This window comes from Haliotis rubra, unplaced genomic scaffold (genome assembly GCF_003918875.1).
Source record: "Haliotis rubra isolate DU_JTF1 unplaced genomic scaffold, ASM391887v1 Scf5, whole genome shotgun sequence".
Taxonomy (NCBI): domain Eukaryota; kingdom Metazoa; phylum Mollusca; class Gastropoda; order Lepetellida; family Haliotidae; genus Haliotis; species Haliotis rubra.
In genome coordinates, this window is record NW_025767190.1 from 5,015,746 (window position 1) to 5,033,136 (window position 17,391).

Here is a 17,391-nt window from a genome sequence, read left to right on the forward strand (position 1 = left end):
TGGATATCCGTTCATTTCCGAACTGTGTCCAGAACCATATTGCATCTCTTAGTCACCTTATTCCAGGGGTCATTTTTCCCTGTTCGCTGACGGGCATTGTTTTAAAACTACAATATATCTTTATTAAACGGTAATGATGTACCAAAATGGATGTGGATGAAAAACGAAATTATCTTCTTTTTTTCGTGAACCAAAGATACACGTTGCTATAGAAATGTAACAGTAATAAGCTCTCGGTAAATTGACGCGTGTCACATTGTCTGTGCGAATCCTTGTGACAATCAATATTTGAATATACATTTACATAGTAAGATAGTAAATACTACACGCATTACGTATGTACAGAATTCTAAGTGACAAAAGTTGCGTTTGACACATGAAATTTACAACAGAATACTTTCACCACGGGTATTGAGCTGGTAAACAGAGGATTGTAATCGGACCTCGTCAATGTCTGCGCTTCCTGGTGAGGCCAAGGGAGACTAATGTGTAATGATTCGGGACGGTGCTGATCATTTGTCTGCGACCGATTTTCTTGTCCAGTTTCGATAACTGACACGCCACTGTGTCAAAGTTGTAAAGCAACACTGAATCAGTGAGAACATCTTACCTGACAGTATGTACAGCACACCAGCTACTAATGTTTTGGAGTTCCTCCTGATTGTCCCCGTGACGTGGAATATGATGGCAGTGAATCCTAATATCAGCGCGACGACAGGGCAGGGCGTTGATATACGGTAGGCACCTGAAACGTGGGTTCATATTAGAGTGAGTGAGTTTAGTTTTACGCCGCACTCAGCAATATTCCCGCTATATGGCGGGGTTCATATTAGAATATATCAAAAGTATCACAAGAACATAGGTTGCATTTGGTTTCAATATTGTTACATGTGACTAGTGTAAGTGATACGTGGTTTATCAATAGACGCAGGACAATGTTTCTTATCTATTATAAAACTTGTTCAACACTACAGCAGTAACGTTGAGCCTTGAGTGGTTCGATTCCTGGCTGAGACAATCAAAGAACGTTTGGAATGTGTTGTTCCCCTACAGATGGTTGGCATCAAGGGGACGCGTGGCACGGAGCCATTATACTGTGGTTAGGAGTGCATATGTTACAGTAAATGTGTCAAATCAGGAAATGTGTAAATTTCCTTGAAATTTAGGAAATGTGTACATTTCCTGATTCACTCAGTTAATGTACACATTTCCTAAATATCCCTACACATTTCCTGATTTGAGGGCCTGATTTGTTTACACATTTCCTGATGTGACTTTTTGCTATCTCAAATAATACAGTTCGATTTAAAGGACATCAGTTTATTGTGGCAATTCAAGCTTGAATGACAACGGCTATTACACTTAAGTCCTGCTTTGTAACATCTCCATTTGATGGTTTTGCACTGCTTATAATTAGCACTTTGCGCACAATTGCACTTAGTGTATCCTTAACCACTACATATTGATTCTTGTTGCACAGCTTGACGCAGTCCAATTTCTTTGTCAGTTTGTACATCAACCATGGGCAAAAGGTTCTGAGCGCACAAATACATATTCCAGGAAATTTACACATTTCCTGGTTTGACACATTTACTGTAACATATCCATGTAAAATTACGTATTTCATAGTGGGCTAGCACCATAAACTGTCATTGGGTCGGACGAGTACGAGCTAGCACACACAGACTTAAATGCATGTACGTCACTATTTTACAGCAATATCTCTTCCATAACATTCACAGATGGGTAAATTATGTCTATCTGATTACAAGGCAGTGCCGTAGTGAGGTGTTCACACGTACACTCAATGTTCATTGATAACATGGTGTTTACTCAAATTAAAACTGAGTAATTAATTTCGAACTGATAAATAAAGGTACCAGTACCTTTGCTAAATAGTAGCATCGAATGAAATATAAGGACTCTATGGATACTTCATTGCCTAATTGCCACTTGAAGATATAATTGCTCTTCGTAGGCATTAGCTTTGCAGTCAACCATTTCTCTTAAGGCCTGTTGTGGTTCCTTTTACCCGACCGACCCTTGAATTCTGGTGCCGACCCTATTTTTTAGGCGGTATGAATAAAATAGGCTTTCAGATACCATTCTTTTTGCCCTGTACCGATGGACATTAGGTGAACTAGTTTGTACTTTTTAAGTTTATGCTAGCGTTGCCTCGTTAATGTCGACGTCTTGATGTAAAGGTCCTTCATCCAATACTGAATAAAGGACTACGTGGATTCCGCTGTCACTTCAAGGATTCCGGTATCAATAACTAACATCATACTGACGTATCAGTAACATCTTACTGAAACTTATGTTTCAGGCATCAAAGTATAAAGAAATCAACAACTTTCAGTTTAAAAGCTCCATTATGCGAGGGCTTATATTTTTACGACAAAACACTGGCATTAGTTTCGTGAGAATATATTACTTCTATTTTCCACTCGTATATGAAATATATGCTTTGGTCAAGGCACTGTAACAAGATCTTTAATTACCTGTGTTCGACTGTTGTCGCCATTTGAAAAGTTCAAAATAGATTGTCATAAAGCAAAAAATCATGGGTTTTTTACGTACCCATGAAATAACATTACCTAACTAGCAGCTGAGCAGGCTACAATTTCTTGGTCGTTGACTCGCAACCATTGGAGCAAAATAGCATTGCTTGTCTTTGACGGTCGATCAACAAGAAAGTGATGATATTATGTAAACGGTTTTGTTGGTTTATATGTTGCGAAATAGATATTTTAAGTAAAATTCAGTCGTTATATACATGTATAGCATGTCAATTTCCTAAACAACGGGACATATTCAGTTTAATATGATTCATAACATCCCATTTCTCCGTATTTTCCAAAATACAGCGCCAACGTCATGAAAAATATTACAGAACGACTCATTATTAAATGGTGTTCCTTCTGGATATAATCCGCGAAAAATGATTATGGCATACAATATAACCAAATACTCCCCAATACTTAGACAAATATGTGATCCCACAACTGCAAATTTCGCAATATATGTCACTAAATTTTTAAAAAAGGTATTATCTGATTACTGTTTAAAGATTGCTTGAAGAAAGTTTGATACATGTCACTTGAGAATTTCATCTAATAAAACAAATTCGTTTTGAATTTATTGTCTTGTAAGCTATTCAGCATGATAAAGGTTTCATATCCACAATTCCATGGTTTTTTTATCAAAATTTACATGGTTTAAAACATAATCCTGAACGTATAGCTTTAAGAGAAAATTCATTTGTAATATTGATACAGTCTACGTTATTAATAAATGATAGCTATGCATGTGCAGTATCTCATTAGTAGCTTTGATATAACTGAAATGTTTACAAATGATATTAGAATTATTTCCATTTCCTATTAGTGCCATCGCACTGAGAATAGATTCTGGTTCCGCAAAGCTACTTTCGTGATAAGTAATGGATATTTAGTCTCAAGGATCAAACACATCATTGCCAAATTGAAGTCCCTTGGGCTTACGAAGGCACCAGAGTGAATTTATAGTCCGTCAGTCTAAGGAATGATGGGAGACATGTTCACTTCATGCTCAGACAAGTCAGACTAAGAGAATGTCAGTCAACTGGAGCGAATAATGCATCATCGCCAACAAATATACCACCCAGAGTAAACATAAATCGATTACATGTCATATCGTAAATAATCAATAGATTAAAGGCTGTGGTCTACTGCAGGGAAAATACTATCAAGTCACTGTCTAGACAGGAAGAAGGAATCGTTTTGTGATTCATGTGAAATGTCTTTCGCCATGCATAACTTCTTGTGTCCACACAGATATTTAATACTAATAATATATATGTTTTGACGTTTTGAATTGTTTGTAATGATATGCGTTTTTTCTATTTCCCTTCCACATTAACAGTTCACGTCGTGATGCAATTGAAAGTGTGAACATAGCAACACACACCTAAACTCTATAAACTCTGAGATTGTTCTGGTGTTAATATATAAACCAATTATACTTGTGATTGGAATTGTTTGCGTGAGCGAGTGAGTTTAGTTTTACGCCCCTTTTAGCAATATTCCCACAATATCACAACGAGGGACATCAGAAATGGGCTTCACACATAGTACCCATGTGGGGAATCGAACCCGAGTCTTCGGCGTGACGAGCCAACGCTTTAACCACTAGGCTACCACAACGCCACGATGTCAACCAAGACAATACGTATTACAACCCGATCAATTAAAGCAAGTGAAAGGAGTAGTAGTGTTTGTCAGCTATATCTATAGGTCGCAGTATGGAAAGGCAAGACCATTTACAAGCTGCAGGTCGTTGAAACTAACGAGTGGTCTCACTGACCAAAATTTAGGCCACGAATCTAAGCATCTAACATGATTCATTCTAACTCTCATACCCCAATGGTTAGCCATGTGTGTGTGTGTGTGAGAGAGAGAGAAAGAGAGAGAGAGAGAGAGGGGGGGGGGGGGTTCATCTCTGATGCCATTGCTGTGATGTTCGTGGAATACTACTGAATCCAGCATAAAACCAAACCCTCACATTATTGGAACGTTTTGCAATGTTTAAACGATCAGGAACTTGTATATCGTAAATGAATACAAGTACGTACCGGCAAGTAATCTTATAGCACGTTCAGCACTTTGCCAGCGTATTCACACCACGCTATATCTTGCTCTGTAACGCTACGAACCAGATATCAGATGACAAAGAGCTAGGACCTAGCTGCTTTTAGCAATAAAGTGCCAGGTGTCTGATTAGCTTTAGTGTCCAATTTCTACCTACTTTCGCCACATGGAACAAAATTGTGAGCTATTTTCGATTAAATGAGGTTAATACAGCACAGATTGTAATACTTATACTTCACAAATTGTGAAATTCTTCTTATTGGTCTATGGTTAATCTTCTCTTCATTGTAATGTTCAATGAAATGTAACTGTTTCATCAGATATCTTGTTTAGTAAGAAATATGTTATAAATTATGCAGGAGATTTGCTTAAATGTAAGTTGAGGATCGTACAATGCATTACTAATTGTTCTCCTACAGAAAATTATAAAAGGGTTTCAAGTGACCATGCGTATGGGAGGAAGACAATATCTCATCTCAAATAACCATCAACAATGACATGGAACGTGGAACATCTTGGTGATCAAAGCACATTCATCTGATGAACATAAAGATAAAGACAAAGAAAACGTGATTCGCACGCAAATACCCCATCCACCAAATATATAGAAAGTAATATCACATTATTGAAGGGGAGAATTCTCCTACATAATGTACCAGAACAAAGAAAAACTGCCCCGTATAGAGACATTTAAAGCATGACTGAAATACTGCGGTAGCTGATTTAGTTCTTCGTCATGTAAATTACCCAGTAGGATCCGTATAATGTGTTCATGCATTGGCTATAGCGTACTGGTAAGATTTCTAATATATCTCCACGCTATAGATTAGGTAATGACGGAAGATTTGGAATGTATTTATGAAAAGACGTCAGTTTAGACAGCTAACTGTTGTGTAGAAGTGTATTTTCGTCATAACAAGTATACCGCTAGCCTGCAGGAAGCAGTGAAGACTTCACTCTTGTGTTATTAGTTTATGGTCCCGATAGCTGCAAGCCAAGTTGTGCCCTGTTCAACTTTACCAAAGTGTCAGCAGCTAACTCGGAGTAATAGGCCCTAGATTCGACAAGTAACCCGCGGGCTCAAGAGAGGAAAAATCCATTTTCTGGAATGTGATGTTGTTTGGTTAGATGAACAATTCCAGCAAGTCAGTCGGGTCGGTAACCAACTTTGCTCAAATTTCGCCTTGGTGATGCTGCTGCATGGCTTTCCGCTCTCTGAGAAATCACTCGAACGTCAACAGTTAACAACAAGGTAAACTCATCAGAACCCGACAAATACCTTTAGGTGTTCCATGCACAAAGCTTTTCTTGTGGTACCAAAAACAACATGGTATGCAGATACAGATGTTCTTTTAAGAGCGTGGCAATGAACATTTTGTCGCTATTACAAATCAAAACAACTGAAATCACACGATGATGATCTGGCGTTCATACTCATATATGGCTCGAGGAGAAAAGCGTATATCATATTTGGTTCTTGCTTCACGCTTACAAATACAACTACTGTCAATCATCTATAGTTTATATACAGTGATCAGTGAGTTGGTGCATGAGAAACCTGTATTCAAATGGTTGTTTTTCTGTTGTTGTTTTTCCTTTTTTTCTGTTTTTTTCTGTTTTTGTTTGCTTTTTTTGGCTTTAAAGAGGAAAGCACAGGATATAATAAAAGGGCCTATTTGGCCGAAATCACAAGTTCTACAGTAAGCACCATGTTCCGATGTCCTTTCGGATGTTATCAGATGCGTTTATGTGATTGTGAACTAGACTCAGTGTATTCAAACAACGGCATAGTTTGGACTACGTTTACAGAAAATCTTTCGCCTTTTATTATGTCCTTAGCACCTGTAGGACAGTCAGTGCCAAAACAAGTAATTCTTGAAATGCTAAGAGTGGGTTTGAGATGTTCCTCCTCTTTGTTGTTGTTTTGCTTCCGGCGGATGCTGTGGAAGCTGTGAGAAATTTCTAAATGGTCGTAGTATGATCTAAATGGTCGCAGTGTGGCCTGGCTTCCGCTAGAGTTCTCCAGGGTGCCGTTGTACAAAACTTTAGCGCTAAGACTTCCTTAAGTCTACGTTTAGGTATGGAAGTTACGGTCACCTTAGCGCTAAGATCACTTTGTACAACGGCACCCAGAACTGTATAATAGATATATAAGGGATGGTTGTCGAGATATGGGACTCCTACTTTGGATTTACGATCATTTGTCTGCAAACGTCAACGTTTCACCACTCAAGAGACCTACCACTCGTCTACATTAAACTTCCAACAGCTGTCAACAATCTTCAATCAATACATCTGTTTACCCGAAATATCAAGATTTTAGTGAGTTCATATTTTAGATTTGTGACCCAATATTTTAGATTTGTGCTCCAATTGTATTGTATTAGGAATCATTCATTGTAACCTTGATTGTTTGTTAATATATGATCGAATATTATAAACTAGTTTGTGTCTTATTTTGCTGGTATAAAGGGGACCAACGAGACTTTCGTCAGGTTAATTTCTAAACCGTAACACAATACAGTGACCAACAGAATGAACATTAATCTACGCTATTGGGATACGATGACATGTGTCAACCAATTCAGCGAGCATGACCACCCGATCCCGTTTGTCGCCTCTTACGACAAACATTTGTTACTGAAGACCAAATCAAACCCGGATCTTGACTGGTTAATATGTGAAAGTATTCGTGAACAGTTGCCTAAAAGTGACCCTCTCCTAACCACTTCTTTGGAGGCTACAAACGTGATAACCGCGCGATCCTTATCCGAATATTAGTCAGTTCAGAGTTTCGAACATCCTTCGTTACCTCAGTTATCTTTGTATGTTATATTAGCATACACTATTAGTTGAAAGCACAACCGCTTTGGGGCCAAATGGGCTTTCGTAAGCCCGTAAGTGATTAGATACAACTTTTGTGATATTTTATGTTTTCGGAAAGCAATTTCTACACAGAAAAACAGTAAAATATAACATGATTCGATCCGAAAGACGAATTTAATGATACATGCTCTCCTCCATGTCTGATAGCAATGTGCGCTTCTCACGTTTATCATTGTCAGATATTCTCGTCTGTGTACTTTTTGAACAAGTGTGGTTAATGGTGATTCTTGAAATAGTTTCCTCTCGTCCTTGGAAGCACAGCAATCTACGCAGAGAGCATTAACTAAACTTAAGCCTGATACGTGGGTTGTAAAGAGATGTTGACCAAGCATTCCATCCTGCGCTAATGAATGTATGAAGATCAAGCTGTATAAGCTATGCAAAAGAAATGTGATTTCGACTTATAAACAAAAATGTAGAACTGTTTCTTATTTAAACATGTGTGGTCCGTACATAATAATGATGAATATCTAGAAGTAAACATAGAAAAGAAGCAAATGTGAAACCTTTATTTGATATAATATGTTTTGATTAACCATTGAAAGGAATTTAAGTTCACTAATTCGACGCATGATGCCTGTGTCTACCTCATCCAGCACCAGCTCCCACCTCTCTTATACCATGATGTTCAAAGACGTACTGTACATCCTTGGTCGCAATCCACAAAGTGTTCGTAACGTTACGGCCTGTCGTAACTCTATAGTTTACCATAGGCTTGCGGATGTCGCAGCGATACGAACGTTTTGTAGATCGGGACCCAGGTAACAGTGGTCCCGTAACGGTTTATTGAAGAACTGTTTTTGTATGTTGTGTATGTGTATACGTACATTACCACATATTCATGAACACGAATACAACGGAGAATACACCATTACCAGACATTCAGTAATTGGACGCATGATGCCTGTGTCATCCAGCACCGGATCCTACCTCTCTCATACCATGAGTGAGTGAGTTTTGTTTTACGCCGCACACAGCAATATTCCAGTTATATGGCGGAGGTATGTAAATAATCGAGTCTGGACTAAACTATCCAGTAATCAACAGCAGTAGCATTAATGTACGCAATGGGATGCGATGACGTGTGTCAACAAAGTCAGGGAGCCTGACCACCCGATCCCGTTAGTCGCCTCTTACGACAAGCATGGTTTACTGAAGATTAATTCTAACCCTGTTCTTCAGGGGTTACTTGCTATACAATTATGATATCCTATACAATTGTATATGGCATTTTGTGATGATTCAAACGTAATTAATAATCCAGGTAACAGTGGATCAAGGCAACAGTTTTCCTAGGAATTGTTTTCATTACCACATATTCATCAACACGAGTACAACGGAGAATACACCATTATCAGACATTCAGTAAATTGAGTTAATGCCTTTCCACTCACGGTAGTGTTTTTCTCCAAAAGTATCCAAGTGTTTTATATTAGTCTGTCAAGTAATAATCCGGCTTGACTTGACCCGAGGGAGATAATAATTAATCATATAAACTTAATTTTCATCGCGCACCAGACTGGCCTCTTTGGTTTGCAGGCATCAGGCGTCACTCGGAGGAACACGGGAAACAGAGTCATGGAGGCAACGCCTACGTCTATTGACTGACACAGAAACGCGTCTGGTTAGGGAGAAAAAACCCACAACTCATATATTTACATATTGTGAATACTATATCACTTAGTAATCCTACAAGGGCTCATTACACTAATTAGAAATACAGTCAAATATCCTTGAGCAATGATGTCTGATATCCTAGATGATAGAGTACGTCATTTGGCGTTTACGTTCTGGCAGTGAAGCCATGGTGGAATAAATGCATATATTCGGCTTCAGAATAGCTGGAGCATAATACATTACGATGTCATTTATACATCAACAGGTAGTAAGTGAAGTGCTTAATACACTGTAAATGGGCTCTTCATAACGCACGTTATATATGTATGTATACTGCTATTGCATTTCCTTTCATGAATGATGATATATGAACTATTAGTGCAACATGGTAACGTCATGAAATTTTTTATCAAAGCAAATATGGTTTTAATGGTTGATAATGTTTTATCAGTTTTGGGGTATTTGGGATGTAGGAATTGTTCAATCTGTTCGCTGGAACGACATGATGAAGATAGATGATGTTAATTTTTTCAAGATGCCTTAAAGAAAAGTTTCTCGCCTTACCATGTGAGCTCATGTTCTACATTTTATCTCCCGGCTGTAGCATAACACTGGAAAAAATGTCTGAAATAACACAATACGCTTCAGCTGCTAAATATGACATTTTCAACAAGGCACAAACATCACCTTGGTTAGGCATTAATGCAACAACCTATACCACCGGAAATTATCTTATATTGCCCTTATATTGACATCTTTATCCGTTCCATTAAACTAAGGCAAAATAGAAATCTCACCAGCGTAAATTGTGAAAGACACCATTTTTACAATTGAGAGGTTCCAAAAGAAGATCACGTAGTACAATTAGACGATCAAAGCTGCTTAAAAGTTTTCTTTTTCCTCACTCCGTTTATTTCTATTTTGAAGATATGTGTTGTACTCCAACTGAGGACGAAAGTAATGGTTGCTTTTAAGCTCAGAAACGTTTTTTCAGTACAAACGTGTTAAAAGGTTACGTGTTGGGAATGTTGAAGTATGTACATGACTAAGAACTACTGTCTCAATCGTGTGTAACTTCCTCTCCTGATACTGAGGCGTGATGTGGATTGACATAAAGATGTGCAGTTTGTTTTGTTTGTTTGTTTGTTAACTTTGTGTTTCAACAATATTTCAGCTATATGTCAGTTGTCTGTAAATAATCGAGTCTGGACCAGACAATCCAGTGATCACCAACAAGATCATCGATCTACACAACTGGGCTAGCGAGCCTGACTACCCAATGCCATTAGTCACTTCTTACGACAAGCATGGGTTACTGAAGACCAATTCTAACCCGGGATCTACACGGATAGATGTGCACTGGATTCCTGTGATCCCTGACCCCATCCCACCTACACCCATACTGTATATATTCAGCTTTGATCAAGTGTTCCCACAGAAAGCTTCCACAGTGAAACGTTTTCTCTTGAGTTCAAATCTCCCAAATTCATTTGTCGTTACACATTTCAGTCACCGTCAGTGTGTGTCATGTTGAACTATGTTTAGCTAAATCACTGACAAGAGTGGAAGAACAAACACGCATGTACTTGGTCCTGAGACCAACTGTTCGTCTACAATGAACAGTGAAAATAACACTGCGACTCGGTCACCAGATGGTCGCTCATAATTATAGATATCTAATTACAATGTATATTAGATATCAAATATTAATGGGTTTGACTTGATGGTACTGGACAAATCTCACGAATCCAAATTAAAATGGCACATGAGAGTCGAAAATTAGTATCTTCACGATTAAATTACTCCACATTCAACAAAAAAGACTGATACCGGTTTATTGGTTATTAATACGTCCATGTATACACACGTTAACCTCTAGTAAGGATCTTAGTAATACCGATGCCTTAAAACATCCCGATAAGCTTTACTTGTGACCCGATACATGAGGGAATTGGAAGCAGGAATTACTGTTACTAAACGCCAAATATCGATTGATCACTATTTGCTCAGAAACATATTGCTTAATGCCCCAAGAACATTGTGATAGAGATTTTCCGAGGAGTAAGTGGTTATGGGGACAAACATGGCTGCACTTCGTTTGCCACAATATTACATATTGGGAGGCTCACTCATATATGAGATTTTACTATGCGTTGTGTTCATGGAAACAAGCATGCTGCAATTCATTTGGTCCTCTTTGATATATTGGAAAGTTCTATCAGGCAATATATTTCTGTGCGTTTCCTTACGTTACTCGAGTGATTGAAATGTGGCAACATGACTTAACATCCATCACTTGAAAAATGATATAATGTGTTTACTCTCATCGGTTTCCGTATCGCAAAAGCTCACATTATGTTCTTTTTTATTCGTTATGTGTGATAGTTAGGATACGAAAATAAATTCTGCAAATAAACTCCAGGATATTTCGTTTTTAAGACCAAGGAAAGCCTTCAAGAATAAAAAGAAACGTGGCGCCATATAGTTCGACAAACAAGTGTAAACGATCAAGCATTTTGAAATGATGCTTTCGCCACAAGCCTCTTCGGCTCGTTCTCACATAAATGTATTATCACCTGTCAAGGATTACCGTGGCTCTGAATACCAATAGACCTTTGTCTGTAAAACGTAATGTATTTTATCTTTTCCAGACACTAATTATTGGCGCATTCAGTCCAGGAAATCCCGGGAAGGCGAAGCCGAACTAAATATAGCATCTGTCCTCACGTAATGCGATAATGGAGTCATATCATAGTACGACTTCAATTGATTCCAGCCTTCTCCAACGTTTTCTGCTTGCAAATAGGTTCTTGTTTGTGAGTTCTTTCATGCCCGTGTTCAACATAAACCCAGATTGAAGAAGGAACGAGTCTTTACATGGCATTGATATTTCTCTGAGGTCTATTCGTTTTTTCAACCGATATAAAACGACACATCATCCTTGAGTCCTGGAAGATATACATAGCTCACTCTAGAACCACACATTCATGTAAACCCTTTAGGAGAGATCAAATGGACAAGGACTGAGTTAATTCAATGTCTGCAGGAACAAAGTCATAAAACTTACAGAAATAGGTTTTGTTGATATTAAATTAATATTTCATGTCAATATTCTGTTGGCTTTATTTGTTTATACTCCTTCAATATTATAGGTTTTTATATTATTGTATATATTATCAGCATGAAGGATATTGAGGGCGCACGTGACATTATAGAAACCCTCACTTTATGACGTCATTTACTATGGATAGTCATGGTTTACATGCATATATATATATATATATATATATAATCATAACGGGTACGGCCTTGGAATATGTGTGTGGGCTGTATGTGTCTGTGGTTTGCCTGTGTTCGTGCGTGCGTGTGGGCGCGTGCAAGATATATTTCTGAGGACGCTGGTCATTATTCCGGTTATTTTGCTCCACCTTCAGGAGTCACCAACGAATCTCTGTCAGATGGAAATGATGTGTTTGGTGTGTGTCCATGTGACTGAGTATGTCTCTGTTGTGGCGTATGTATGCGTGTGCGTTCGGCTTGTTCGTGTATGTGCGTGCGAATGTGCACGTATGGGTATGTGTGTGCACGTGTTCGTGTGTGTGTGCCGGGGGTGGGTGGGGGGAGGATGCGTTTGTGTGTACTGAACACTGTGCACTATATAGGCGCTGGCTAATTCATAAAAATCATTCACATGTACCTATAGTTAACCCACGTCTACATGTACCACCGGTGTGTATATCAAACACAGGCAGACATTGCATCTTACAAAATTTTACTTTAATTTATGTTATGCATGGATGCACCACCACACATACTTAACGTGACTGATTGTTTAGTCTGTCCTATGCCATTTTCACATTGCAATTTTCAAAAATGGAAACGTATTGGTGTTTTCAGCAGTTCATTTCGATATATTTTGAGAGCAATCGTCAGTAGGACAATTCCTAGATTTGAATCCCTTTAATCATGTCGTGATTGTTGTGTATTGAGCGCAAACGCATCCCAAACTGTGTTTGTCATAAAAAATGAAAACGATTCATGAAAAGTGCATGCAGAATGTTTTTTTGCACGTAATGCACGCGCAATATGCCAGACACATGATATGTGTCAACCAATTCAGCGATCCTGACCACCCGATCCCGTTAGTCGCCTCTTATGACTTGGGTTACTGAAGACCAATTCTAAACCGGATCTTCACGGGTTAATATTTGATAGCAGTCGGGAACTTTCTACATGAACATTTCCTGTTAGACTAAAAGTGATCATAACCTACTCACGTCTTTGAAGGCTACAAACGTGATAACCGCGCGATCCTTATCCGAATATTTGTTAGTTCAGAGTTTCGAACATCCTTCGTTACCTCAGTTATCTTTGTATGTTATATTGGCATACACTGTTAGTTGAAAGCACAACCGCTTTGGGGCCAAATGGGCTTTCGTAAGCCCATAAGTGATTAGATACAACTTTTGTGATATTTTATGCTCTCGGAAAGCAATTTCTACACAGAAAGTCAGTAAAATAAAATATGATTCGATCCGAAAGATCAATTTAATGATACATGCTCTCCTCCATGTCTGATAGCAATGTGCGCTTCTCACGTTTATCATTCTCGGCCATTCTCGTCTGTGTACTTTTTGAACAAGTGTGGTTAATGGTGATTCTTGAAATAGTTTCCTCTCGTCCTTGGAAGCACAGCAATCTACGCAGAGAGCATTAACTAAACTTAAGCCTGATACGTGGGTTGTACGGAGATGTTGACCCAGCATTCCATCCTGCGCTAATGAATGTATAAAGATCAAGTTGTATAAGCCATGCAAAAGAAATGTGACTTCGACGTAAACATTTAAATCTTATTTTAACATATATCGTCTGTACATTATCACGATGAATATTTCGAATTAAACATAGGAAAGCAACACCTGTGTTTGAAATAAAATGTTTTTGATTATCCATTGAAAGGAATTTAAGTTCACTAATTCGACGCATGATGCCTGTGTCTACCTCATCCAGCACCAGATCTCACCTCTCTCATACGATGTGTGAGTGAGTGAGCTGAGTTTTGTTTTACGCCGCACACAGCTATATTCCAGTTATATGGCGGAGGTATGTAAATAATCGAGTCTGGACCAAACGATCCAGTAATCAACAGCATAAGCATTAATCTAAACAATTGGGATACGATGACGTGTGTCAACAAAGTCAGCGAGCCTGACCACCCGATCCCCTTAGTCGCCTCTTACGACAAGCATGGTTTACTGAAGATTAATTATAACCCTGTTCTTCAGGGGTTACTTGCTATACAATTATGATATCCTATACAATTGTATATGTCATTTTGTGATGATTCAAACGTAATTAATAATCCAGGTAACAGTGGATCAAGGCAACAGTTTTCCTAGGAATTGTTTTCATTACCACATTTTCATCAACACGAGTACAACGGAGAATACACCATTATCAGACATTCAGTAAATTGAGTTAATGCCTTTCCACTCACGGTAGTGTTTTTCTCCAAAAGTATTCAAGTGTTTTATATCAGTCTATCAAGTGAGAATCCGACTTGACTTGACCCGAGGGAGATAATAATTAATCATATAAACTTAATTTTCATCGCGCACCAGACTGGCCTCTTTGGTTTGCAGGCATCAGGCGTCACTCGGAGGAACACGGGAAACAGAGTCATGGAGGCAATGCCTTTATCTATTGACTGACACAGAAACACTTCTCGTCGGGAGAAAAACCCACAACTCATATATTTACATATTGTGAATACTATATCACTTAGTAATCCTATAAGGGCTCATTACACTAATTAGAAATACAGTCAAATATCCTTGAGCAATGATGTCTGATATCCTAGATGATAAAGTACGTCATTTGGCGTTTACGTTCTGGCAGTGAAGCCATGGTGGAATAAATGCATATATTCGGCTTCAGAATAGCTGGAGCATAATACATTACGATGTCATTTATACATCAACAGGTACTAAGTGAAGTGCTTAATACACTGTTAATATGCTCTTCATAACGCACGCTATATATGTGTGTATAATTCTTGAGCATTTCCTTTCATGAATGATGATATATGAACTATTAATGCAACATGGTCATGTCATGACATTTTTTATCAAAGCAAATATGGTTTTAATGGTTGATAATGTTTTATCAGTTTTGGGGTATTTGGGATGTAGGAATTGTTCAATCTGTTCGCTGGAACGACATGATGAAGATAGATGATGTTAATTTCTTCAAGATGCCTTAAAGAAAAGTTTCTCGCCTTACCATGTGAGCTCATGTTCTACGTTTTATCTCCCGGCTGTACCATAACACTGGAAAAAATGTCTGAAATAACACAATACGCTTCAGCTGCTAAATATGACATTTCAACAAGGCACAAACATCACCTTGGCTAGGCATTAATGCAACAACCTATACCACCGGAAATTATCTTATATTGCCCTGTATTGTCCCTAGAAACCTATTGAAAACTGAATTGTCTCAACATAAAATTCGCTCTGTGCTGACGAAGGAACTTATAATTGTGATGTAGTTAGCTTTGATCATGTTCCGTTTTATTATGCATTCACTATGATCTCCGTTTCACTTTTTAATCAATAGTTTCTACGGAGACAGCTAATGTTCTTAGTTAAGTCTTTTGAGGCGGAAGAGGAACTGTAGTAGTTATACTTTCAGTGCATCAGGACTCATCATGACTTTCTTGTTCTCTTTCCCACGTTAACCAGTGCCCTTAAAACACTCTGTTCGACATCTTTATCCGTTGAACTAAACAAAGGCAAAATAGAAATATCACCAGCGTAAATTGTGAAAGACACCATTTTTACAATTGAGAGGTTCCAAAAGAAGATCACGTAGTACAATTAGACGATCAAAGCTGCTTAAAAGTTTTCTTTTTCCTCACTCCGTTTATTTCTATTTTGAAGATATGTGTTATCCTCCAACTGAGGACGGAAGTAATGGTTGCTTTTAAGCTCAGAAACGTTTTTTCAGTACAAACGTGTTAAAAGGTTACGTGTTGGGAATGTTGAAGTATGTACATGACTAAGAACTACTGTCTCAATCGTGTGTAACTTCCTCTTCTGATACTGAGGCGTGATGTGGATTGACATAAAGATGTGCAGTTTGTTTTGTTTGTTTGTTTGTTAACTTTGTGTTTCAACAATATTTCAGCTATATGTCAGTAGTCTGCAAATAATCGAGTCTGGACCAGACAATCCAGTGATCACCAACAAGATCATCGATCTACACAACTGGGCTAGCGAGCCTGACTACCCAATGCCATTAGTCACTTCTTACGACAAGCATGGGTTACTGAAGACCAATTCTAACCCGGGATCTACACGGATAGATGTGCACTGGATGCCTGTGATCCCTGACCCCATCCCACCTACACCCATACTGTATATATTCAGCTTTGATCAAGTGTTCCCACAGAAAGCTTCCACAGTGAAACGTTTTCCCTTGAGTTCAAATCTCCCAAATTCATTTGTCGTTACACATTTCAGTTACCGTCAGTGTGTGTCATGTTGAACTATGTTTAGCTAAATCACTGACAAGAGTGGAAGAACAAACACGCATGTACTTGGTCCTGAGACCAACTGTTCGTCTACAATGAACAGTGAAAATAACACTGCGACTCGGTCACCAGATGGTCGCTCATAATTATAGATATCTAATTACAATGTATATTAGATATCAAATATTAATGGGTTTGACTTGATGGTACTGGACAAATCTCACGAATCCAAATTAAAATGGCACATGAGAGTCGAAAACTAGTATCTTCACGATTAAATTACTCCACATTCAACAAAAAGACTGATACCGGTTTATTGGTTATTAATACGTCCATGTATACACACGTTAACCTCTAGTAAGGATCTTAGTAATACCGATGCCTTAAAACTTCCCGATAAGCTTTACTTGTGACCCGATACATGAGGGAATTGGAAGCCAAGCAGGAATTACTGTTACTAAACGCCAAATATCGATTGATCACTATTTGCTCAGAAACATATTGCTTAATGCCCCAAGAACATTGTGATAGAGATTTTCCGAGGACTAAGTGGTTATGGGGACAAACATGGCTGCACTTCGTTTGCCACAATATTACATATTGGGAGGCTCACTCATATATGAGATTTTACTATGCGTTGTGTTCATGGAAACAAGCATGCTGCAATTCATTTGGTCCTCTTTGATATATTGGAAAGTTCTATCAGGAAATATATTTCTGTGCGTT

At 38.3% G+C, this 17,391-nt stretch overlaps 1 protein-coding gene across 2 annotated transcripts in view; it reads right to left on the reverse strand.

The window, feature by feature from the left end:
- The window catches only part of LOC124291799 (voltage-dependent calcium channel gamma-5 subunit-like), a 44,784-nt gene that overhangs the window by 10,356 nt on the left and 17,037 nt on the right, over window positions 1-17,391 (reverse strand). For both annotated transcript variants that reach the window (XM_046728870.1, XM_046728869.1), the window contains exon 4: window positions 611-745. In XM_046728870.1, coding sequence (XP_046584826.1) covers window positions 611-745 — 135 coding nt within the window. The remainder of the gene's footprint in view (window positions 1-610; window positions 746-17,391) is intronic.